The 25,929-nt window shown below is 36.0% G+C and overlaps 1 protein-coding gene and 1 long non-coding RNA gene across 2 annotated transcripts; one reads left to right on the forward strand and one right to left on the reverse strand.

Annotated features, from left to right (window-relative positions):
- The first annotated feature begins 511 nt into the window (after positions 1–511).
- LOC125654341 (tripartite motif-containing protein 3-like) lies at positions 512–22,668 on the forward strand. The gene is made up of 3 exons (XM_056143439.1): positions 512–640; positions 765–2,432; positions 21,434–22,668. Exons 2-3 carry the CDS (start codon positions 795–797, stop codon positions 22,271–22,273), a joined length of 2,478 nt encoding a protein of 825 aa, XP_055999414.1. The 5' UTR covers positions 512–640; positions 765–794; the 3' UTR covers positions 22,274–22,668.
- Positions 19,940–21,816, reverse strand: LOC125654355 (uncharacterized). Its single transcript, XR_008796663.1, has 2 exons — positions 21,739–21,816; positions 19,940–20,031 (listed from the first exon to the last, which is right to left on the reverse strand). It is a non-coding gene; the product is annotated as an uncharacterized LOC125654355 (long non-coding RNA).
- Positions 22,669–25,929: the final 3,261 nt, after the last annotated feature.

The following is a 25,929-nucleotide window of genomic DNA, read 5'->3' on the forward strand; positions in this document are numbered from 1 at the left end:
CTTCCATTGAAAACCAAAAATAATGGTAGCTAGACCCCCCACTTTCAAAAATTCCTTGATCCGCCATTGCACTAATTCAACAAATCCGAAAATATTAAGGAAATAAAACTCGAACACATTATATAGGATAAGCTCGCACGCGCGAGTACAACAGAGTTTATTCATACACGTGTACATAGACATCTGGAAGTTCATTATTCCACTCAACTCATTCTACAACAGAAAAAAAGTATATCAAAACACAAATATGTATTGAGTACCAAAAACAGGGGTCTGCTGCATGACCCCCCCCCCCTTCCAATGAATATTGCTAATCGTTTTTTAACTATAGATATGATTATATTTGTACAAAAGGCCGAGTTCAATACAAAAAGGGATATAATCAAATAAGTTATATCTATACATTGTTTGCAGATTCCATTTTTTTAATGAAAGGAAATCTTAATTTACGTCTGACGTAAATGTTAGCAAAACTACCCAACATAAACTAGCTAGGTCAAACCAAACTTTAAAACTTATATATTTACTCAAGCGATAACACGTAGATAGTGTATACAGGCTGACACGCCGCACAGGTATTTAATATTCTCAGGACTAGACGGAAGGTCGAAAGAACAGGGCGGCCATGTTGGATTTTCAGGTGAGACTAGATTATTATTATAGTAATGACCGCTGTGTTTTATATCATGCTATAATTCTATTTCGTTAATTGTTGTAATCTATCACAATCTTTAAATGAAATTCTGTTTTTATTTAATTAACAGTAAACTTCTCGTGTGATCCCGCCATCAGAAATGCATCCCCGGCGCAGTGTTCAGGGAGTCCTACTGTGTGACCTCTGTGAAACTGTCCCCCTACAGAGTCACTGTGAACTTTGTAATATAAATCTCTGCGTTAACTGTGCAGTAAAGCATGTCTCAGACTCGTCTAAAAGACACAAAGTCGTCCCCTTTCTACACAAAAAGTCTACTCCTAACTACCCAAAATGTCCAGACCACGCCGATAAACACTGTGAAATTTACTGTGAAAAATGCGACGTTCCTGTCTGTTCTACTTGCGTCACTTCAGGTAAACATAAAGGTCACGATATATCAGATGTTCTGGAAAAACTCGGCGCTAAAACAGAAAGTTTACAAAAAGATCTAGAAGAATTGGAGACAAGAATTTATCCCCAATATGAAAAAATGGTGTCTAATGTCCAAAGTGAGAAAGCCGAGTTAGAAACGAATTACGGGAAACTGACAACAGCCGCCGATCAACAAGGAGAAGCCATACACCGGGAGATTACCGCCATTGTCAACCAGCGGAAATCCGCCATTACGGAGATGAAAACTAAACATCTGGACGCGCTAAATAAAAATACAGAAGAAATCACACAGAAAATGGCGGAACTCAAACAGATCATGTCCGACTTGAAATTAATGCTAAAATCAAACGACGTCTCCTTAACCTCTACTTACAAATCTAGGAATTCCGAATTTAGAACATTGCCGCCTACAGTCCGAGTTACATTACCGAGTTTCTCTCCTCAGAAAATAAACAAAGATCAGCTCAATGAAATGTTTGGTTCTCTGTCGCCATTATCCATTAACACAGAACATGGCGACACAATGAAGTCAGCAGAAGCTGTATCGTCTCCTCCAGTCAAACCACTGCTTGATGAGCCGCGCCTCACCGCCACCATAGACACTGGGTGTAACGAACTATACAGTGTTAGCCGTCTGAGTGAAGATCAAGTCTGGACATGCGGGACAAACAAAACCATGAAGCTTCTCAACCTCCAGAGTGAACTACTGACATCAATACAAACCAAGTCGGGGGACGCACCAGGGAACATAGCAGTGACACGGGACGGAGATCTTGTTTATACTGACAGTAGTAATAACACTGTGAACTTAATTAAGAATAAACAGATACAGACCGTGATCACACTACAGGGGTGGAGACCTCGCTTTGTCTGCTGTACCGCGGCTAACCATCTCCTGGTTACTATGAACAGTGATGATAGAAAACAATCCAAAGTCGTGCGTTACTCCGGCTCCACAGAAAAACAAAGTATTCAGTTTGATGATCAGGGGCGTCCTCTCTATTCATCTAGTGTTTACAGTAAATACATCAGTGAGAACAAGAACCTGGATATCTGTGTGGCTGATTGGGGAGCTAGAGCAGTAGTGGTGGTCAATCAGTCAGGAAATCTCCGATTTAGATACACTGGTCATCCCTCCAATACCAAGCAATCATTTAATCCAGTCGGCATCACTACAGACAGCCAGAGTCACATCCTGACAGCAGACTATCACAATCACCGTATCCACATCCTAGATCAGGACGGACAGTTCCTCCGTTACATTCACTGTGGTTTAAAGTTTCCATGGGGTTTATGTGTGGACATCAGAGACAACCTCTTTGTGGCTGAGTGGGGCACTGCTAAAGTGAAGAAAATCCAATATCTATAAACACAGTGTTAATTACATCTACCAACACAGTGTTAATTACACAGCTCTACAGTGTTAATTACACAGCTCTACACAGCGTTAATTACACAACTCAACACAGTGTAATTTACAGAACTGTGTTAATTCCTTCTATTTGTTAATTGCATCAGCTTGTTAATTACATCTACTTGTTAATTTCAGACCTATGTACATTACATTCCCGTGTTAATTACAGCCCTGTGTTAATTACAGCCCTGTGTTAATTACAGCCCTGTGTACATTACAGTCCTCTGTTTGTGATGTGTAACATGTACTTGTGTTTGTGAATTTAACAGAATATTATTTTGTTTGTGAATTATATCCTTCAATATGTGTTTGATTTTACAATGTATATATTAGATAAACATGATACAGAGTTCAGTCTTACACTATTACTGAGTACTTACTTAGCTTTATAGTACTGTAACAGAGAGTGACCCCAAACGTCCAGTCTTCATCACAGATTTTCAGATTCAAGGTCACAGTCTTCTGTTCACCATTAATAACTTCACACCACTTATCTAAATCTCCACCGTCCTACAAAATAAACAAAGTGTAATCATATCAAACTGAATTGTCAAGGATAGTCTGTGATATGTAAATGTAAATGGGAAGGAAAAGAAGATGTGGCTGAACCGGGAATCGAATCCAAGGCCCTTCGTTCCCATGATGTGACTGGACCAGGAATTGGACCTGAGACCCCTGTATTACTAGTCAGGTGATCTAACCACTGAGCTATCCAAACCAATATCCATGGTTTGACTGGACAGGGAATCAAACCCGATACTCCTGTATTACATATGTAATAGGCAGATGCTTTAACCACTGAGCTATCCAAAACAATATCTATGGTTTGACTGGACCGGGAATCAAACCCGATACCCCTGTATTACATATGTAATAGTCAGGTGCTCTAAACACACAAAACTATCCAGGCCAATGTCCACAATACAAAGTGAGCTTTTCCAATTGAAATTTATCTGTTGTTATTGACTTTTTACATTATCATCTTCTTCTCCACAACCACTTGGCCAAATCCAATCAAAACTGGTACCATTCATCCTTAGGTAAAGGGAATCCATGTTTGTTCACATGATTGATTGCATCTTGTTTAACATTTAAATTTAGACCTCGGCGGTGAACCACAATAATGGACACAAGTTTTTAAGGGAATGTGTAGGGAAATGTTTTTGAAATTCATCTATAAAACAGCAAGGTCATGATTAGTCATGTTAATGTCAGAGTTGCAATTTATTTAAAATATATTTATGCGCTATGATTATATCAGTATTCATATTGGCGCGCATAGCCAATTGAATACAATCTGGTTTTTCAAGTATGCGAGAGTCGGTGTGAACGTTTTGTATTGTACAGGTGGTAATTAAGGTCTTCCGTCTCCTGCGGAAGACCTTACTATTATTGTTCGCGTTCTTCTTCTTCATTATTATTATTATTTTTATTATTATTATTATTATTATTATTTTCCTTGGTAGTACACGCGTTTTTCTCAGCCATTTCTCGATCGATTTTCACGAAATTTTCAGGAAAGATGTCTTTTGGTGACGAGACTTTGCTTGCAAAATTTCGTGCTTGACGTCACTTCCGGTCAGGAGTTATCTCTCTTTTAGTGACTTTTTGAAGGGCCTTGTTGTCCACACATCTCCTCCGTTAGTTTTGAAGCTAGAGTCTTGAAATTTCTACACAAGATAGAGTAAACATTTTAGAAGATTTGTGGGGGATTCGATTTTACCGGAGGCGATTTGCCTAAAGGCTCGCCTGGACCTGAAAAAATGGATGCCAAAATTTTTCGCCGATTTCGGCGATTTTTGACCTTTGATCTCCAATATCTTTTTTCTTGCAAATATTTTGTTAAGACATGTAGAACAAAAGTTGTGCACATTTACGAGATCTTTTCGAAAATATCAAGATTTAGGGGCTAGCCCCTTAAATTAGGGATCTAGAAGGGCTCAAAATCTAGATCAAATATCTCAAAAATCGTTAATATTTTGGTATAAGTCAAAGAACAAAAAATGTTCATCTCAACAATACAAATCTATTCATATAAAAATTTAGGTCATATGTTACGTAATAAGGGATTTTAAGGGCCAAAACCATAAATTTTTTACCCCTTGTATCTCGAAAACGACAAATATTTTGAAAAGCAATAAAGAACAAAAGTTGTTCAGAATGATGATCTGAACAATATGCATATTTCGTTTTTACCCTATGTGGCCCCGTTAGGGAGCTACAGTTTGGATCCTAAAAATTACTTCTAGAAATAACTCGAGAACGGTAAAGAATTTCTAAATACTTGTTGAACAAAAAATGTTTGAAATGTCATGACCTTTCTTACGATATCAAGCAAAAGGGGCTGACCCTTTAAATTAGGGGCCCAGAAGGGTCCAAAGGTTTATGAGAATATCTCAGAAACTATTAATATTTTGTAATAAGTCATTGAAGCGGAAATGTTCATCTAAACGAGCTTGTTCTTATCAAATCAAAAAGTAGGTCATATGTTACGTAATAAGGGATTTTAAGGGCCAAAATCATAAATAATTGACGCCTCATATCTTGAAAACGACAAATATTTTGAAAAGCATTATTGAACAAAAGTTGTTCAGAATGATAATCTAAACAATATGTACATTTCGTTTTTTCTCTATGTGGCCCCGTTAGGGAGTTACAGTTTGGCCCCTAAATATTTCTTGTAGAGATAACTCGAGAACGGTAAAGAATTTCTAAATACTTGTTGAGCAAAAAATGTTTAAAATGACAAGGCCTTTCTTACGATATCAAGCAAAACGAGCTGGCCCTTTAAATTAGGGGTTCAGAAGGGTCCAAATGTGTTTGAGAATATCTCAGAAACTATTAATATTTTATAATAAGTTGTAGAAGCGGAAATGTTCATCTCAACGAGCTTGATCTTATCAAATCAAAAAGTAGGTCATATGTTACGTAATTAGAGACTTTAAGGGCCAAAATCGTAAATATTTGACGCCTCATATCTTTAAAACGACATATTTTTTGAAAAGCATTATTGAACAAAAGTTCTTCAATGTGTCATAACCTATCGATCAATATCAAAAAATGGGTCTGTGGGCCTCATGGCTCGCCTGTAGAGTCGATTTTTGTCGATATCAGTCGATTTCAAAAACTTGTAACTGGTAAATATTTTGTAAGGACATATTGAACAAAAGTTGTTCAGTTTATCGAGATCTATCGTTTGATATCAAGAAATAGGCCTATGGTCCTAATGGCTCGCCTGTAGAGTCGATTTTTTGTCGATATCGGTCGATCTCAATAACTTTTTACAGGTAAATATTTTGTAAAGACATATAGAACTAAAGTTGTTGAGTCTATAGAGGGCTAACAAATGACATCAAGAAATAGGCCCGCGGGCCTTATGGCTCGCCTGGAGAATCGAATTTCAAACGAATTTCACCGCAACTTTGCTTCAGAAGCTTATGATATGAAAAATTTATTATATCTAAAGTGTCTTAAAGTCGGAAACTAAATTGGGACTCATTTGTCTTTTTTTTTTTTTTAACTCCGAGTGCATCAACAAATCGGACGGAAGACCTACTCGTTGCTCGCAACGAGATCGTGTCTAGTTATTTCTATTTTTAGTTCAACTTTACATTTGACTGACTAGTGGTCTGAGTTCATAATACTGCGGACCAATGGATTTTACCGAATACTAATTAATTATGCATGTGTTACTAACCCGTGCACTAAATAAAGTTAGAAACCCCGCCAAAATCCCCACTCTAAGCCTTGTACCAATACGGTTATATTGGACAGTCTTGCTAAAATATCGATTCACTTGATGTAACTTAAATATTTTTCATTTATAATACTGGATGCCTGGTAAGATTTACATTTATCTTGTAATTCATTTACTTGTTAAATATATCTAATTATACTGGCAGTCGTATTAATATTATCGTTTATCGTAAATGTTTAAATGTCTTTTAGTTTACGTCTTGTGTTTTATGTATGTCTATTGTCTTGTGTGCATGTTTGTGAGTATGTTTTCATATTTTTTCTAGGTTTTTTTCCCTTCTATTGAAATAAGAGATGTTTGTAAAACACATATGCCCCCCCCCCCCCTCCCCCATGGAGCAAAATTGAAAAGGGTTATACACACACACATCATTTAATTGAGAGTAGTATCATCAATTAAAAATATTGAGCAGACATTATCTTCCTATGTCAAGAGTGGATTGACCATGTGACCTAAAAATCAATAGGGGTCATCAACTCCTGAAGATGTACCAGTGTACCAAGTTTGATGTCTGTCAAGCAAAGGGTTCTCAAGATATTGAACGGACAGTATATTCCTATGTCCAATTTGACCCTTGACTTTTGACCATGTGACCTTAAAATAATTAGTAGTCATCTTCTCCTGAAGATGTACCAGTGTACCAAGTTTGATGTCTGTCAAGCAAAGGGTTCTCAAGATACTGAGCGGACAGTATATTCCTATGTACAGTTTAAACCTTGACCTTTGACCACGCGACCTCAAAATCAATAAGTGTCATCTTCTCCTGAAGTCGTATCAGTGTACCAAGTTTGATGTCTGTCAAGAAAAGTGTTCTCAAGATACTGAGCAGACAGTATATTCCCATGTCAAGTTTGACCCTTGACCTTTGACCATGTGACCTCAAAATCAATAGTGGTCGTCTTCTCCTGAAGTCGTATCAGTGTACCAAGTTCAGGGCTCGAAATTAACATATGTCCGTCAGTCTGTGACTGGCTAAAAGTCTGGCGGACTGACTGACATTTGTTTTAGTCAGTCTGATGGGACTGGTTACTTTTCTAAAGCATCATTTTGGAAAATATACTTAATATGAAATTTCATACACATTTGGCATGCTTCCATCTGTTTAATCAACCGGACGAATCTGATTCGTAAATATAAATTCCATATTTAAGTGTTACAATATTGTCTAAGGCATAATGAGTTAAATTTCATTTTAATGATATCAACAAAATATATTTGATTATTTCTGGAAAACTCTGTTGGACTGGTAATTTTTTCTGCGGACTGGTTAAAATTATACCCCATCAGTCCGGCTGGACTGGTGACATAAAAAGTTAGCTTCAAGCCCTGAAGTTTGATGTCTGTCAAGAAAAGGGTTCTCAAGATACTGAGTAGACAGTATATTCCCATGTCAAGTTTGACCCTTGACCTTTGACCATGTGATCTCAAAATCAAAAGGGGTCATCTTCTCCTGAAGATGTACCAGTGTATCAAGTTTGATGTCTGTCAAGCAAAGGGTTCTCTAGATATTGAATGGTCAGTATATTCCTATGCCCAGTTTGACCCTTGACCTTTGACCATATGACCTCAAAATCAATAGGGGTCATCTACTTTTTAGGATATACCAGTGTGCCAAGTTTGATGTCTTTCAAGCAAAGGGTTCTCAAAATATTGAGCGGACATTATATTCCTATGTCCAGAGTAGATTGACCCTTGACCTTTGACCTGAAAAACAATAGGGATCCTCTTCTACTCATAACTAATCCACATATGAAATATCATTATCATCAAGTTCTCAAGATATTGAGCGGACAACACATAGTCTACAGACCGACCAACCGACCGACAGGTGCAAAACAATATGCCCCCTCTTTTTCAAAGGGGGGCATAATAAAATAATTGTCTGAGACCGACCCAGTTTTGTGTTGTTTGCAACAAAACAGCGACCCTGCGACAATTAGTTTCCAAATGTAGTATATAGAGGAGAGAGTAGAAAATCTTTGGCTGGACCGGGAATCGAACCCGGGACCCCTGCATTACTAGTCAGGTGTTCTAACCACTGAGCTATCCAGGCCAATATCCACGGTCCTTATAGCCCTAATTACTACATTCCTCCCCTCCTTAAATTGTCTTTGCCCTCAAAGATGCACACAACCCAGGTTCTTTTCGCCCCTGGCAGGACAACCTGCACAACCAGGGGTGGTCAACGGCACCTCCCTAGACACGTTTAAACACGTTTAAATAGTGCAGATAATTCACTTAAACAAATCATTTTCAAGTGTAGCAGGTGTGCGGAGTCAAGTGTTTTATACCCCTGCGACTATAGCTGGGGAGGGGGAGGCATATTGTCCTGTTCTGTATATCTTCCCCCTACTTTAACACTGCTACTAACTTTTGAATTGTGAGTCATATGTCTCTCATACTTCATATATCAGCATTCTATGTAAAAAGACCTTCCTGACATTACCAGAGATTTCAACCTTGTGACGTAAACCTTAGCCTTTGATTATTTTTAAAGAAACCCAAACTTAGACAGTATCTCCTGAACTATTTAAAGTATGGCCTTTAGATTTTGTATATAGATTCCTTCTGACAGAACCATTCATTTTACACCATTGTCTTTGCAATTTTGATCTTGAAGTTTGACTTGTATCATATTTCAAAACTTCAGGTAAAACTTGAACCTTGCTGCTCATTACTTTTAAATTGTAAGTGATGGGTCATTCATATTTTATGTGTGCATTTCTTGTGACAAAACATTTTTAGCTATCAAAGTTTTTACTAAGTGTGCCATTGGCTTTGGAGTTTGACCAACTTTTAAAAAAAACTCATCAAGGTCATATCTCCGGAACTATCTAAGCTAGGGCTTTCATATTTTGTATATCAGATTCTTTATCACAAGACCCTTTGATAAAATGATATTTAATACTATGACCTTGACCTTAAAGATGCACTCCAGCAGCAAAACCTTTATTGGAACTTCAACTTGCTGATAACTTTTGAATGGTGAATCATTTTACTAAATCCCAGAGACCTTGTACAATTCTATTTGACCAATCACTTCACGTTGAATTCTTGAGTTGGAGAGGATATTTTAAGATTTAGGAACTTGTGCCCAATTTTTTGTTAAAACATCTGGAAAATAATATATGTTAAATCAAATTTAGTTGATTCAGTAGAAGAATACCCTGTGTTAATAAAATGTCCACATTTGATGCAGAGAGTTAATTACACATGGTTGTTGACTACAGTCTTTTCTTTGTTATTCGTGATTTTTAACTTCTTGAGATTTTACTACTCTTCAAAGAGATAATACAGCTCATTTTGCCCAAAAATCACAAAATGACAACTTTCCTAGAGCTTTCTAAAATTTTGTTGCATTATTGAAGGTATGAACTTTGCAATTTTGAAACATTTCTAAAGTTGAAAATTCTCGTTTAAATGCGAAAATTAATACTTTCAAACGGCCCTTGCAAAAAAATATTGAGCCTCCAACAATAATGTTCAGACGCATGACCACTGACCAGGAATAGTGCTGCCCTCCAGTGAGAGAAAGCGAAAATAGGTAGATCCAGTATTTTGACACACTAAGTGAGAATAACGAGATACAACTCACACGCGAATTAAAATTTATGTGTGGATCAGTATGACCGTAACCAAGAGCTATGGGAAACACATGCAGGTCTTTAAAAGTAAGTGTTATGTTTATCTCAAACACGTCATGTGTTTGTTTAACAATAGGGATATGGAATGGTTTCCGTTAGGGGGATGATTTATAATTTCTTTATTATATGAAAAGTAAGTGTGGATTCCTTAAGGGGTATTTAAATAAGTTTCTACAATGTCATGACAAATTAGCTGTCATTCTAAATCACGTGAGATAAAATGTCCAAGTAAGCATGACGAAACCTTTGAATTCCGGATGATCTTCAAAGCATAGCTGAGCTAGAGCACACTGATGCATTCAATGTTATAAATTGACAGTATCAATATGATTTTATCATTTTATTGATACATGATTTAAAAAAAATACTTGATTAGAATATGAAAATGAGCTGTAGTGGATCCCTTTGACTTTTATCAAGTAATTAGAGTTTTATAATTACAGTTACTCTACCAATGGGAGTTAATTTTCGTCGTTTCCATTGATTTAATACTTTTTTTATATCATTTAATTTTGGTAGATAGTTCAGATTGATCATGTTATTTAAATCCAATGAAAATTTAATCCCTAAAAGATCAAAAGTGGTGTTATTCTCCTCAAACTTCCACCTAGAATGATGATATACATCCCTTGGGAATTTTTTACTACCAATCCATATCATTTTTGTTTTTTTAAAATTTATTCTAATTAAGCCCTGATAATCTTGCAAAGTAGTCTAATTCCTTAAGTATTCCGTCCATAGATTCGGGTGATCCATCAGAGATAAGTGATGTATCGTCTGTATATTGTGAAATCTTGAACTCTTCTCCATCTATCATTATGCCTTTTATATCTTTATTTATACGAATTAAAATACCCAAAATTTCTACACACAACAGGAAAAGATATGGGGATATAGGATCCCCTTGTCTACAACCTCTTTCTGGATTGATATAATTAGATATAATTCCATTCTGTATGACACAGGATTTAATATTACTATAAAAAGTCTCTATCCAGTTTTTGATTGAGGTTCCAAAGTTAAAAAAATCAAGTGTGTCAGATATAAATTCCATGAGATAGTATCAAAAGCCTTATCAAAGTCTATAAGCATTAGTAGTCCAGGTATTTGGTAGGCCCACAGGTCTTTTTGGTCACCTGAATACTAGTGAAAAAGTATTGACACTACTCTCACAGGCCATGAAATCTAGAAACAAATTCCTGTTCTGAAAATCTAAGCTAAATTCTAATGTTCAACAACAGTTTAAAAAAAGACATGTTCTGAAAACTTCACTGCCCTCAAAAGTGCATTCACTGATGAAAGGCTTTAAATAATAGGTGTATTAACATTAAAACATCAAAAGCTTTGACTAATTTGGACCCATGCTAAAGTCATAACCCTGGGTTTTAAGATTCACAATTTTTTGTACATCCTTTTCTGCTATTCCTAAGTATGCATTTAGATTTTATACAGTAACAACCAACTTACACATAAATAGTATACATATATACTAAGTTTGGTCCACCTTGGGGTCAGAACCCCTACTCTGGGGATCATCAAATTTACAATTTTAGTGAAGGACTGCCTGCTCTATCCATTTAGTTTCAATTTAGTATCAATAGCACTAAAGATGATGTTATTTAAATGTTTTTCACATAAACACTATATACCAAGTTTGGCCCCGCCATGGGGTCAGAACCCCTACCCCAAGGATCATGAAATGTATAATTTTGGTAGAGACTTTCCTGCTCTACATCACTATGCATTTAGGTTTTCTTACATGTGTGAAGTTCTTGAGAAGAAGATTTTTTGAAAATTGGTCAATGTTGGGCAGTTTTTGCCCAGCCCTTAAGGCCCCAGGGGTGCAGGAATCCTGAAATTTACAATTTATGGTCCCTTTGTTCCAAATATGTTTCATACCAAATTTGAAAAGAATTGGAATGATAGTTATCAAGAGGAAGTTAAAAATGTCTATTGTTCACCATTTAATAACTGACCACTTTGGCCCCACCCTCATACCAAAAACCCCTACTCCTGGGATCATCAAATTCGCAATTTTGGTAAAGGACTACCTGTTCTTTTTAAATATCTATTTATACTTTCAATTTAGTATGAATAGCACTAAAGAAGATGTTATTTAAGTGTTTAATCTATAATACATGTATAAAGATGGAGAGAGAAAATACGGTGATAAATTGCATTGTAAAGGAGCATTAGAAATTAAAATATTCTAGGTGCGAGTCAAAGCTATCAAAACTCAGGTATACTGGGGCTTTCCTCAAGATCTGAAGACTGCCGGTCATCATTAGCCATGATTGTTATCAAAACATCTTTCTCGGGTAGCTGTAGACCCCAGTCTCTGCAAACGTCAATCAACCTAGGCTCTATTGTTAAAAGTTTGATTGACCGGCGGCTTATCATTGATCACGACACAGGTAAAATTTGGGGGCGTTAACTTAAAGTGGGGTCTTTAATTTATTTTGATTATTATTTTAATTCATTTAATTTATGTCGCGGCCGCCATGTACTTTATTTAACTGGCGGCCGCCACTTATTATCTGGAGGCCGCCAGTTAATTTATCATTTATATTGCGATAAATGAGAACGGGGGTGGGGGGGGGGGGTCTGTAGAGAATATTTAGCTGTGGTTAGATGGTGAATTGTTTAATGCGAATAACTATTTGGAATTTTTGTAAGATTCCAATATCATTTTCAATGGAGGCCGTGGTCGTCTTTTTGTTAATCTCATTAAATTTTTACATGTTTGACTTGTTTCATTTTATATATTGATAAATTTCTATTTGAAATATATATATCATCATTTTAACAAACCACTGTCTAGCGCTTTAAGTGTATGCATCTTTTGTTTTTACTTCTTAGTAACATGCATGTACAGTACTAGTGTCATAGATCTCTCTCTCGATCTCTCTCTCTCTCTCTCTCTCTCTCTCTCTCTCTCTCTCTCTCTCTCTCTCTCTCTCTCTCTCTCACGCGTACTCATATCTTAATTAATAAAAAAGAAAAATAGTGCATACATTTGTGTATATAGTCTAGATTTGAAAAAAATATATAGATAAAAATCAAAACTTAGTTCAATAAGTCTCATTCCTACTCGAGATATGTGGATCAGTACCTGATGCTCTATGCACATCTAATAATGTAGACTTCTTCAAATCTATGTTGTTTGTATTACGTTATAATTTCATCCCAATTGTACTGTGTTTTAGAAAGCTAAATCTCTGCTCTCTACCATTCTTATAAATGTCATCAAACATATGTTTGGCATTATTAAAAAGTATTAAAGAGAGCACTGATTATTAAAGACAGAGACTTGAGCAAGTCTGCCAATAGTGATAAGGGTTTGTGTCGGTACATATTGTAGGGGTCATGGAACAACTCTATCTACAGGTTTCACACCTCCAGTTCACGATCCTAAGACCTTTGAATTGGAGATCAAACCTCCATAATAAAATAATAATAAAATGGAATAATAAAACAAGAATAAACACCTGTTGCATGAAAGTTAGTTAACTTTAACTGACAGTTAACTTCAACTTAACACTATCTGATTGTTTAATAGCAAGTCAACAGTCAGTTAAAGTTCACCAACCTTCGAGCAAATGTTGATCTGACAAAACACAAAGTTATACGTATAAATGATCCGGCTCTAGTGATATTCGTCTTTGATTATTGTATAACCCGATGAAAGAAATAAAACCCACAAGAAATGTACGTAAACATACATGCATTTCATATTTCTAAAAGTGTTATTATGACCGGAACTAAACCTAGGCGAACCGGAACATAAATTATAACCCAGTACGAAAATTACAGGTATTTAGCGTTTCTATGGAAACTCTAAACTATCCGTAACTAAATCATGCGACACCGGACGACTGTATGTACCGTCACACACACTTTGAATATTATCACTTCGATTTGCTGACCAATCAACGGGTGGGTGTAAATGTAGTCCGGGACATATGTCCCGCAATGTCCAATATTGATATTCGCCGATTTAACGTTTTATGTTAGTTTTTCTTTAAATATCTTACTAAACGTGTTTTAAGACAACACCAAGTGTCTTCATTGTGAATTTGGTGTATGAAAATTCCCTAATTATCTAATAAATGACTTTTATTTATTCTTCTGGGTGTAAAAGTAGTACCGAAAATTTTACGAAGAAAACACATTTCCGGTTTTTGTTTCTGCCTTGTTCATAATTAATATAAAGTTTTAATGTGTTGTATTTGGCTGTTGATTTTGCTTGGATATTGTTTTATATCACAACAAAAAGATTTATTAAATATTCCACTTATTATATGAATGCTCGTCCTTCTTTCTATGGGACATCGCTTCGATGGTTGATCCGATACGAAAGAGTGTAAAAATAAACCGGAACAAAGTGACAATTTGAACCCGTTTTATGAATAGCTAGGCAAGTGTTTTAAAGAGTACGTTTAGTAAGAAAGTTTGATTATAATTGGTATATTCAAAATATTATCAGTAATAATATGTCAATAAATAATGAAAAGATATGTCTTGTTGAATATTCAGCTGTCCTCTCTATGGAATATATTGACATGTATCATTTTGAAGCGAATATGAATATAAATATTTGAAATTTTCTCTTCAATATTATTAAAAGTGTGTAAGGTAAATACTAAATTCTAGCATTACTATTAATCAATATACATGGTTTTACTAATTATTGACATTAAATGAGAGCTGCTATCAAGATTAATGATCATCTAAAATAATTATTCAAATGCAGAAGCGCGCACATGATTTAACGATGAGAAGTAAATTGATAACCCTGTTTTACTTTGGTAGACAAAGGTTGGCGACCACCATTTCTCTAAATCAACCAAAATCAATTATAATGCAGATACACACATATGAAAATGGTGAGCATTGAAATTGAATGGCCAAATTCTTTAACGTCATTGGGTGCCGAATTTCCCCCCACCAATATTGAAAATTAAAAGGTGTGAACAATATGCTTGTTGATTTTCCAGTTATATATAGCAAGAACTGGACAACGTAATTAAATTAGACATTCTTTACATGTCTTATTAACTTACGGCCAACAACCCCCATGCAATAGCTGTTCAATTATTGATCCTTCCACGATATTATATATAAATTACATTACATTTAATTATAACTTCTATGAAATACATGTACATTAGCATTGTTGCTAGATTATTTTGAGTTTGTAACGAAGTGATATATTATATTATAAATATTAATGATAAATACCGCCTTATTACCAGCCCTTACCTGAATGCGGATTTAATGTTTTCATCTCAGTCCGGTTTTTAAATTAATATCCCAATTAGCTGCGATGTCCCGAAGGAAAAATGAGTTTAAAAACCGTTTATCAGATTAATTTGTTTAATCAGACAAAATAACTAGAAATAAGGGTGTCTTATGATTATCAACAGGACACAATACGTAAAGGCTATATATGTTTTGTGCATAAACAAGGCGAAAACAAAAACCGGAAATGCGTTTTCTTCGTAATATTTTCGGGACTACTTTAACACCCAAAAGAATAAATAAAAGTCATTTATCAGGGAATTTTCATACATCAAATTCACAATGAAGACACTTGGTGATTGTCTTAAAACACATTTAGTACGATATTTAAAGAAAAACTAACATAAAACGTTAAATCGGCGAATATCAATATCGGACATCGCGGGACATATGTCCCGGACTACATTTACACCCACCCCCAATCAACAGAGGGGAATAGGTGTTTTGCACACTCTAACGTCATGCTAGGTCAAAAGGTCATAGGGGGGAAAAATCTTACATCCGGGTCCTTTGTCAATGTGAAACAGCGAACGACGACGGCTGCTCACCAACATTTTACGGGTGAGACCACAGGCACTTGTTTCATACATATGGGCCCCCTCCTTAATTAAGGAGGAGGACCATATGTATGAAACAAGTGCCTGTAGGTGAGACATACTTTGTTTAAGCATGTAAGATGATAAAAATATAACATTCGTAAAAAATACACTTTAAAGTTACCATTAAGAGTTGCAGATTAGAATGTTTCATTCACATTTGTTTAATTTGAGCTGGTGAAGCACAGGCACTTGTTTCATACATATGGGCCCCCTCCTTAATAATACCACAATTATTAAGGAGGGGGCCCATATGTATGAAACAAGTGCCTGTGGATTAAAGTCACCCCTCACACAATTAAGGATTTTGAAGTTTGGATTGAAGTAAGTTTTACGAGTTGTTTGGTTGGGTTTTTTTTTTAAAGTGTCTATCAGCATCATTGTCGTGCCAATCATTTTCAATATTCGCACGACGGTCGCGCTTATATTAGAGCTCCTATCCGCACGATATTCTTTTCCCAATTATAAATTTCTTCTACTTGCCCATGAGACAGAGTGAGAGATATATTTCATTCGTATGATTTTAAATCTTATAAGCTTCTGACAATTTTAAAAAAAAAAACCCGAGATGTCTACACAATTATTTAATTTATCTCTAGCTTTGGCAAATGACCAGTTCAAAGTTCACTTTTAGGTATAACATATGTAGGCCTATATATATATTAAAGCTAGAAACTTTATTGCAAATAATAAGGATACTAATTATAAACCAGGCAATTTAAGTTCACCACCCAATACCCAACTGTTAGTCAATCCATTTTCAGCAATCTGATTTAAACAACCGACTTCTCTTTGCGAGTGTAAGGAGAAAGGGGTGTGTAAGACAAGTGTAAGGAAAAGGAGGGGGGATTTGACGATTCTAAGAAAGGAGGGTTTGTATTAGACGAATGTAAAGAGATGGAGGTTTATTTGACGAGTGTAAGGAGAGAAGGGGGTTGGAAAAGCCCTGAATTATTCCCGACTTTCACTAACTATATAGACTACAAGTGATTTTCAAAATTTGTCGTCTTGCGTATAATCTCGCCCCCCCCCCCTTTTTGTAAAATTTCCTAAAAATATTATCTATATAGATCGTAGTAGTTGTCAATATTTATATTTTGTAACCCCCCCCCCCTCCCTTTGATAAGGGACGCTATGATGTGCCTGGATAATACTGCCGTGATTTGTTGTAATGCATTATAATCTATTTTCTTTGTAAAATTACCATTAATAATGAATACCCCCCTGTCCCTAAAAACATCACAATACAATGGGTCCAGTAGTCGGTAGAGGGGTAGACTCTATTATCGAAATTTTACATTTTTGTACAATTCAGAATTAAGATTTTTAGTGTAAAAATGATTGTTTATTATGAAATAGAATCTTCAAACATGGGTATGAAAAGCAACTTTAGTGCCAATAAATAGTTTCTCATAGAAATTCTAGAAAGGAACTTTTCCATAAAAGATATGCTAAAGTAAACCTTTGGTCCTCTTTATCTATTATATAAACAAATTCTATCATAATATAAGAGATAAATCATTAAAAACTTTGGGGGGAAAAGCATACTATTGTTGATTTGTCAAAAGGCTGCGTCCATGATTACGTCGTTTTTTCCCCTATGACCTTTGACACGCATATATAATTATTTAAAATCAACATTGTGCTGTTTAAGAAGTTAGCAGGCACATGGTTTATGGCACTTGAAAGGATGGCCTATTGGGGTGGGATGAAGTATAGGGAAAGCACTCTTATTGTGTCTTCATTGGAATTCAGTGGTAGTAGGTGAATCTGCTCACACATTTTTCGTCTGAGTTCTGAAATTTCAGCGGTAATGGCTTCTTTTTTCCACATTGTGCTAACCAGTGACTCTATCTTCTTGGATGGTGTTCCTTCACATGCTTTGGATAGTGACCTTTTTGCTTTTGGTGTCCGGTCTCTTTTCTTCACATCCCTCAGTGTCCGTCTCTTCTGTGGAGTTTCTGAAAAAACATTGAAAATAAGGGATGATTAGGAATATGAATATACATGCGCAGTACCTAAAATGAGTATATTCATACTATTACCTAGTCTACACAGTAAATCGGGTTAAAATGAGGAATTCATACAGTCATTGTAATATTGTACTCGCAGATAATTGTACTAGCATAGGGCTGAAATGTTAATGTTAATGATGCCCTGCATTGAATACTCATATCGATGTTAGGCTGTTTATAGATACAACCCTGAAAAGAATATTCTGTGAAAGAATATTTTGTGTCATTTATAAAAAGAAGGCATACATGTATGATCAGTGTAAAAGACTGTTAACAAAAGTCGGTAAAAGAAACCACACAGGGTAACCACTAACATTGTCACTCAAAAGTCTATTTGAAAATCACATTTTCATACAGATTTATTGAAATTTGTAAGACGTAAGTTCAAATGTGACATTTCACCAGGCACCTTTGTCTTTTGATTGCTACATCGTTTCCTACAAATCAATTTTAGTATATTGTAAACATTTAGTTAGTTTGTTTCATTGTTGTTGGGTTTTTTTTGGGGGGGGGGGTCTTTTTGTATTATCCTTAATAACCTTTCCTTTGATCTTTTTACATATATACACACACCTGGCTTCAGTTAGGACTCTGTATATTGTATTGCATATTGCAAGGATTTTCTGCTTTAATACCTTGCTCCCTTCAAAGACAGGTGTACCCTTTGAAGTACAACAGGTGTGAAAGAAGAAATCCTACTACTGTATATCTAAAATATGCCGGCTTTATAATTGTCTGTGTCATTTACAGAGAAATGAATAAAAATTATAATTATTAATTATTAATTGCACTCCAATAATTTGTAATTTGCTTAGATAGCCTATATACAATGCTATTTCTTGACTGGAAGTTGTAATAAAATATACATCTACACTCAAGGATCATAACATTTCCTCACTTTTATATATCACTATATATACATTAATGTAAAACTTTCATATTTTAAAAACTTCACAAAATTTTGACAAGTAATTTTCATCATTATGAAATTTTCAAAATATATGCAGAATTCACTCAAGACTCATGAAAAATGTTATATATGGTACAAAAAAATATCAATAACATATTTAAATCTAGGCGATTATGCTTGATTTGGGAATTTTTTACAGCGATGGCTGTATGGATATATATCATTAATTAAGAGAATTAACTCAAGCTAAATATTATATATTAATTTTTTTACATACATATTTTAATTACTGCAAATAGAGTGCAAGAACTGACCCATGTTAGAATTAACTCCACAGTTGATTCACAATGTAGATAGATGGATGCAGATGAAGAACACAGCTGTTACATGTACTTGATTGTTCAGGTAGCAATTAAGGTAATAATCACAAGTAACTACTGGTAATCCGATCCAATTGACACTCAATGTATCCACTGTACCCCTGGGTATATATAGGGCATGGGACCATTGACCAATCGGCTGCATCCTACTGAATGTAACCACTGTACCCCAGGTTACATAATACAGTCACCTATCATAATGTGTACTTTCATTTTCCATATGAGTTGTACTGTACCCTTTCTGTAACTTTCTAGTATAGACATTTATAGCATGTAACCTAGGGTACAAAAGTATCACCTTCAAACAGAGTCCTTATTCCTTGCCATATATGAAATTGTGAAGGAAGGGGTCATGATCTTTTAGCTACTCTTCACCCCTCTCCTCCCATTTACATCTTCTGCTTGTGTATATAATATCTTAGGAGGATCTTGAGACGATTTTCATACATGAAAATGTCTTATTAATTTGCTTGTTCCCCCAGTTCTAGCCATTGTTATCGCTATACATGTACTCAGATTTGATTTCAAATTTAAAAAGGAAGGTTAACCTTTAAAATATTGGAGTTGTAATTCACTATAGTGCCGGATCCAGAAGGAGGTCTGGGAGTTGTAATTCACTATAGTGCCGGATCCAGAAGGAGGTCTGGGAGTTGGACACCTCCCCACCTCGTCAAAAGACTTCATTAATTAACGCATTTTGCGAGTGGGCCCCTCCTTCCATTGAAAACCAAAAATAATGGTAGCTAGACCCCCCACTTTCAAAAATTCCTTGATCCGCCATTGCACTAATTCAACAAATCCGAAAATATTAAGGAAATAAAACTCGAACACATTATATAGGATAAGCTCGCACGCGCGAGTACAACAGAGTTTATTCATACACGTGTACATAGACATCTGGAAGTTCATTATTCCACTCAACTCATTCTACAACAGAAAAAAAGTATATCAAAACACAAATATGTATTGAGTACCAAAAACAGGGGTCTGCTGCATGACCCCCCCCCCTTCCAATGAATATTGCTAATCGTTTTTTAACTATAGATATGATTATATTTGTACAAAAGGCCGAGTTCAATACAAAAAGGGATATAATCAAATAAGTTATATCTATACATTGTTTGCAGATTCCATTTTTTTAATGAAAGGAAATCTTAATTTACGTCTGACGTAAATGTTAGCAAAACTACCCAACATAAACTAGCTAGGTCAAACCAAACTTTAAAACTTATATATTTACTCAAGCGATAACACGTAGATAGTGTATACAGGCTGACACGCCGCACAGGTATTTAATATTCTCAGGACTAGACGGAAGGTCGAAAGAACAGGGCGGCCATGTTGGATTTTCAGGTGAGACTAGATTATTATTATAGTAATGACCGCTGTGTTTTATATCATGCTATAATTCTATTTCGTTAATTGTTGTAATCTATCACAATCTTTAAATGAAATTCTGTTTTTATTTAATTAACAGTAAACTTCTCGTGTGATCCCGCCATCAGAAATGCATCCCCGGCGCAGTGTTCAGGGAGTCCTACTGTGTGACCTCTGTGAAACTGTCCCCCTACAGAGTCACTGTGAACTTTGTAATATAAATCTCTGCGTTAACTGTGCAGTAAAGCATGTCTCAGACTCGTCTAAAAGACACAAAGTCGTCCCCTTTCTACACAAAAAGTCTACTCCTAACTACCCAAAATGTCCAGACCACGCCGATAAACACTGTGAAATTTACTGTGAAAAATGCGACGTTCCTGTCTGTTCTACTTGCGTCACTTCAGGTAAACATAAAGGTCACGATATATCAGATGTTCTGGAAAAACTCGGCGCTAAAACAGAAAGTTTACAAAAAGATCTAGAAGAATTGGAGACAAGAATTTATCCCCAATATGAAAAAATGGTGTCTAATGTCCAAAGTGAGAAAGCCGAGTTAGAAACGAATTACGGGAAACTGACAACAGCCGCCGATCAACAAGGAGAAGCCATACACCGGGAGATTACCGCCATTGTCAACCAGCGGAAATCCGCCATTACGGAGATGAAAACTAAACATCTGGACGCGCTAAATAAAAATACAGAAGAAATCACACAGAAAATGGCGGAACTCAAACAGATCATGTCCGACTTGAAATTAATGCTAAAATCAAACGACGTCTCCTTAACCTCTACTTACAAATCTAGGAATTCCGAATTTAGAACATTGCCGCCTACAGTCCGAGTTACATTACCGAGTTTCTCTCCTCAGAAAATAAACAAAGATCAGCTCAATGAAATGTTTGGTTCTCTGTCGCCATTATCCATTAACACAGAACATGGCGACACAATGAAGTCAGCAGAAGCTGTATCGTCTCCTCCAGTCAAACCACTGCTTGATGAGCCGCGCCTCACCGCCACCATAGACACTGGGTGTAACGAACTATACAGTGTTAGCCGTCTGAGTGAAGATCAAGTCTGGACATGCGGGACAAACAAAACCATGAAGCTTCTCAACCTCCAGAGTGAACTACTGACATCAATACAAACCAAGTCGGGGGACGCACCAGGGAACATAGCAGTGACACGGGACGGAGATCTTGTTTATACTGACAGTAGTAATAACACTGTGAACTTAATTAAGAATAAACAGATACAGACCGTGATCACACTACAGGGGTGGAGACCTCGCTTTGTCTGCTGTACCGCGGCTAACCATCTCCTGGTTACCATGAACAGTGATGATAGAAAACAATCCAAAGTCGTGCGTTACTCCGGCTCCACAGAAAAACAAAGTATTCAGTTTGATGATCAGGGGCGTCCTCTCTATTCATCTAGTGTTTACAGTAAATACATCAGTGAGAACAAGAACCTGGATATCTGTGTGGCTGATTGGGGAGCTAGAGCAGTAGTGGTGGTCAATCAGTCAGGAAATCTCCGATTTAGATACACTGGTCATCCCTCCAATACCAAGCAATCATTTAATCCAGTCGGCATCACTACAGACAGCCAGAGTCACATCCTGACAGCAGACTATCACAATCACCGTATCCACATCCTAGATCAGGACGGACAGTTCCTCCGTTACATTCACTGTGGTTTAAAGTTTCCATGGGGTTTATGTGTGGACATCAGAGACAACCTCTTTGTGGCTGAGTGGGGCACTGCTAAAGTGAAGAAAATCCAATATCTATAAACACAGTGTTAATTACATCTACCAACACAGTGTTAATTACACAGCTCTACAGTGTTAATTACACAGCTCTACACAGCGTTAATTACACAACTCAACACAGTGTAATTTACAGAACTGTGTTAATTCCTTCTATTTGTTAATTGCATCAGCTTGTTAATTACATCTACTTGTTAATTTCAGACCTATGTACATTACATTCCCGTGTTAATTACAGCCCTGTGTTAATTACAGCCCTGTGTTAATTACAGCCCTGTGTACATTACAGTCCTCTGTTTGTGATGTGTAACATGTACTTGTGTTTGTGAATTTAACAGAATATTATTTTGTTTGTGAATTATATCCTTCAATATGTGTTTGATTTTACAATGTATATATTAGATAAACATGATACAGAGTTCAGTCTTACACTATTACTGAGTACTTACTTAGCTTTATAGTACTGTAACAGAGAGTGACCCCAAACGTCCAGTCTTCATCACAGATTTTCAGATTCAAGGTCACAGTCTTCTGTTCACCATTAATAACTTCACACCACTTATCTAAATCTCCACCGTCCTACAAAATAAACAAAGTGTAATCATATCAAACTGAATTGTCAAGGATAGTCTGTGATATGTAAATGTAAATGGGAAGGAAAAGAAGATGTGGCTGAACCGGGAATCGAATCCAAGGCCCTTCGTTCCCATGATGTGACTGGACCAGGAATTGGACCTGAGACCCCTGTATTACTAGTCAGGTGATCTAACCACTGAGCTATCCAAACCAATATCCATGGTTTGACTGGACAGGGAATCAAACCCGATACTCCTGTATTACATATGTAATAGGCAGATGCTCTAACCACTGAGCTATCCAAAACAATATCTATGGTTTGACTGGACCGGGAATCAAACCCGATACCCCTGTATTACATATGTAATAGTCAGGTGCTCTAAACACACAAAACTATCCAGGCCAATGTCCACAATACAAAGTGAGCTTTTCCAATTGAAATTTATCTGTTGTTATTGACTTTTTACATTATCATCTTCTTCTCCACAACCACTTGGCCAAATCCAATCAAAACTGGTACCATTCATCCTTAGGTAAAGGGAATCCATGTTTGTTCACATGATTGATTGCATCTTGTTTAACATTTAAATTTAGACCTCGGCGGTGAACCACAATAATGGACACAAGTTTTTAAGGGAATGTGTAGGGAAATGTTTTTGAAATTCATCTATAAAACAGCAAGGTCATGATTAGTCATGTTAATGTCAGAGTTGCAATTTATTTAAAATATATTTATGCGCTATGATTATATCAGTATTCATATTGGCGCGCATAGCCAATTGAATACAATCTGGTTTTTCAAGTATGCGAGAGTCGGTGTGAACGTTTTGTATTGTACAGGTGGTAATTAAGGTCTTCCGTCTCCTGCGGAAGACCTTACTATTATTGTTCGCGTTCTTCTTCTTCATTATTATTATTATTTTTATTATTATTATTATTATTATTATTTTCCTTGGTAGTACACGCGTTTTTCTCAGCCATTTCTCGATCGATTTTCACGAAATTTTCAGGAAAGATGTCTTTTGGTGACGAGACTTTGCTTGCAAAATTTCGTGCTTGACGTCACTTCCGGTCAGGAGTTATCTCTCTTTTAGTGACTTTTTGAAGGGCCTTGTTGTCCACACATCTCCTCCGTCAGTTTTGAAGCTAGAGTCTTGAAATTTCTACACAAGATAGAGTAAACATTTTAGAAGATTTGTGGGGGATTCGATTTTACCGGAGGCGATTTGCCTAAAGGCTCGCCTGGACCTGAAAAAATGGATGCCAAAATTTTTCGCCGATTTCGGCGATTTTTGACCTTTGATCTCCAATATCTTTTTTCTTGCAAATATTTTGTTAAGACATGTAGAACAAAAGTTGTGCACATTTACGAGATCTTTTCGAAAATATCAAGATTTAGGGGCTAGCCCCTTAAATTAGGGATCTAGAAGGGCTCAAAGTCTAGATCAAATATCTCAAAAATCGTTAATATTTTGGTATAAGTCAAAGAACAAAAAATGTTCATCTCAACAATCCAAATCTATTCATATAAAAATTTAGGTCATATGCTACGTAATAAGGGATTTTAAGGGCCAAAACCATAAATTTTTTACCCCTTGTATCTCGAAAACGACAAATATTTTGAAAAGCAATAAAAAACAAAAGTTGTTCAGAATGATGATCTGAACAATATGCATATTCCGTTTTTCCCCTATGTGGCCCCGTTAGGGAGCTACAGTTTGGCCCCTAAAAATTACTTCTAGAAATAACTCGAGAACGGTAAAGAATTTCTAAATACTTGTTGAACAAAAAATGTTTGAAATGTCATGACCTTTCTTACGATTTCAAGGAAAAGGGGCTGACCCTTTAAATTAGGGGCCCAGAAGGGTCCAAAGGTTTATGAGAATATCTCAGAAACTATTAATATTTTGTAATAAGTCATTGAAGCGGAAATGTTCATCTAAACGAGCTTGTTCTTATCAAATCAAAAAGTAGGTCATATGTTACGTAATAAGGGATTTTAAGGGCCAAAATCATAAATAATTGACGCCTCATATCTTGAAAACGACAAATATTTTGAAAAGCATTATTGAACAAAAGTTGTTCAGAATGATACTCTAAACAATATGTACATTTCGTTTTTTCCCTATGTGGCCCCGTTAGGGAGTTACAGTTTGGCCCCTAAATATTTCTTGTAGAGATAACTCGAGAACGGTAAAGAATTTCTAAATACTTGTTGAGCAAAAAATGTTTAAAATGACAAGGCCTTTCTTACGATATCAAGCAAAACGGGCTGGCCCTTTAAATTAGGGGTTCAGAAGGGTCCAAATGTGTTTGAGAATATCTCAGAAACTATTAATATTTTATAATAAGTTGTAGTAGCGGACATGTTCATCTCAACGAGCTTGATCTTATCAAATCAAAAAGTAGGTCATATGTTACGTAATTAGAGATTTTAAGGGCCAAAATCGTAAATATTTGACGCCTCATATCTTTAAAACGACATATTTTTTGAAAAGCATTATTGAACAAAAGTTCTTCAATGTGTCATAACCTATCGATCAATATCAAAAAATGGGTCTGTCGGCCTCATGGCTCGCCTGTAGAGTCGATTTTTGTCGATATCAGTCGATTTCAAAAACTTGTAACTGGTAAATATTTTGTAAGGACATATTGAACAAAAGTTGTTCAGTTTATCGAGATCTATCGATTGATATCAAGAAATAGGCCTATGGTCCTAATGGCTCGCCTGTAGAGTCGATTTTTTGTCGATATCGGTCGATCTCAATAACTTTTTACAGGTAAATATTTTGTAAAGACATATAGAACTAAAGTTGTTGAGTCTATAGAGGGCTAACAAATGACATCAAGAAATAGGCCCGCGGGCCTTATGGCTCGCCTGGAGAGTTGAATTTCAAACGAATTTCACCGCAACTTTGCTTCAGAAGCTTATGATATGAAAAATTGATTATATCTAAAGTGTCTTAAAGTCGGAAATTAAATTGGGACTAATTTGTCTTTTTCTTTTTTTTTTTTTTAACTCCGAGTGCATCAACAAATCGGACGGAAGACCTACTCGTTGCTCGCAACGAGATCGTGTCTAGTTATTATTATTTTCCTTGGTA

Source organism: Ostrea edulis, chromosome 7 (genome assembly GCF_947568905.1).
Source record: "Ostrea edulis chromosome 7, xbOstEdul1.1, whole genome shotgun sequence".
NCBI lineage: Eukaryota > Metazoa > Mollusca > Bivalvia > Ostreida > Ostreidae > Ostrea > Ostrea edulis.

Coding starts and splice junctions, on each gene's coding strand:
- LOC125654341 (XM_056143439.1), top strand. CDS start 795: ATGCATCCCCGGCGCAGTGTTCAGGGAGTCCTACTGTGTGACCTCTGT. Junction 2,433..21,433: donor CTGAGTGGGGCACTGCTAAA/GTGAAGAAAATC, acceptor GACACAATGAAG/TCAGCAGAAGCTGTATCGTC.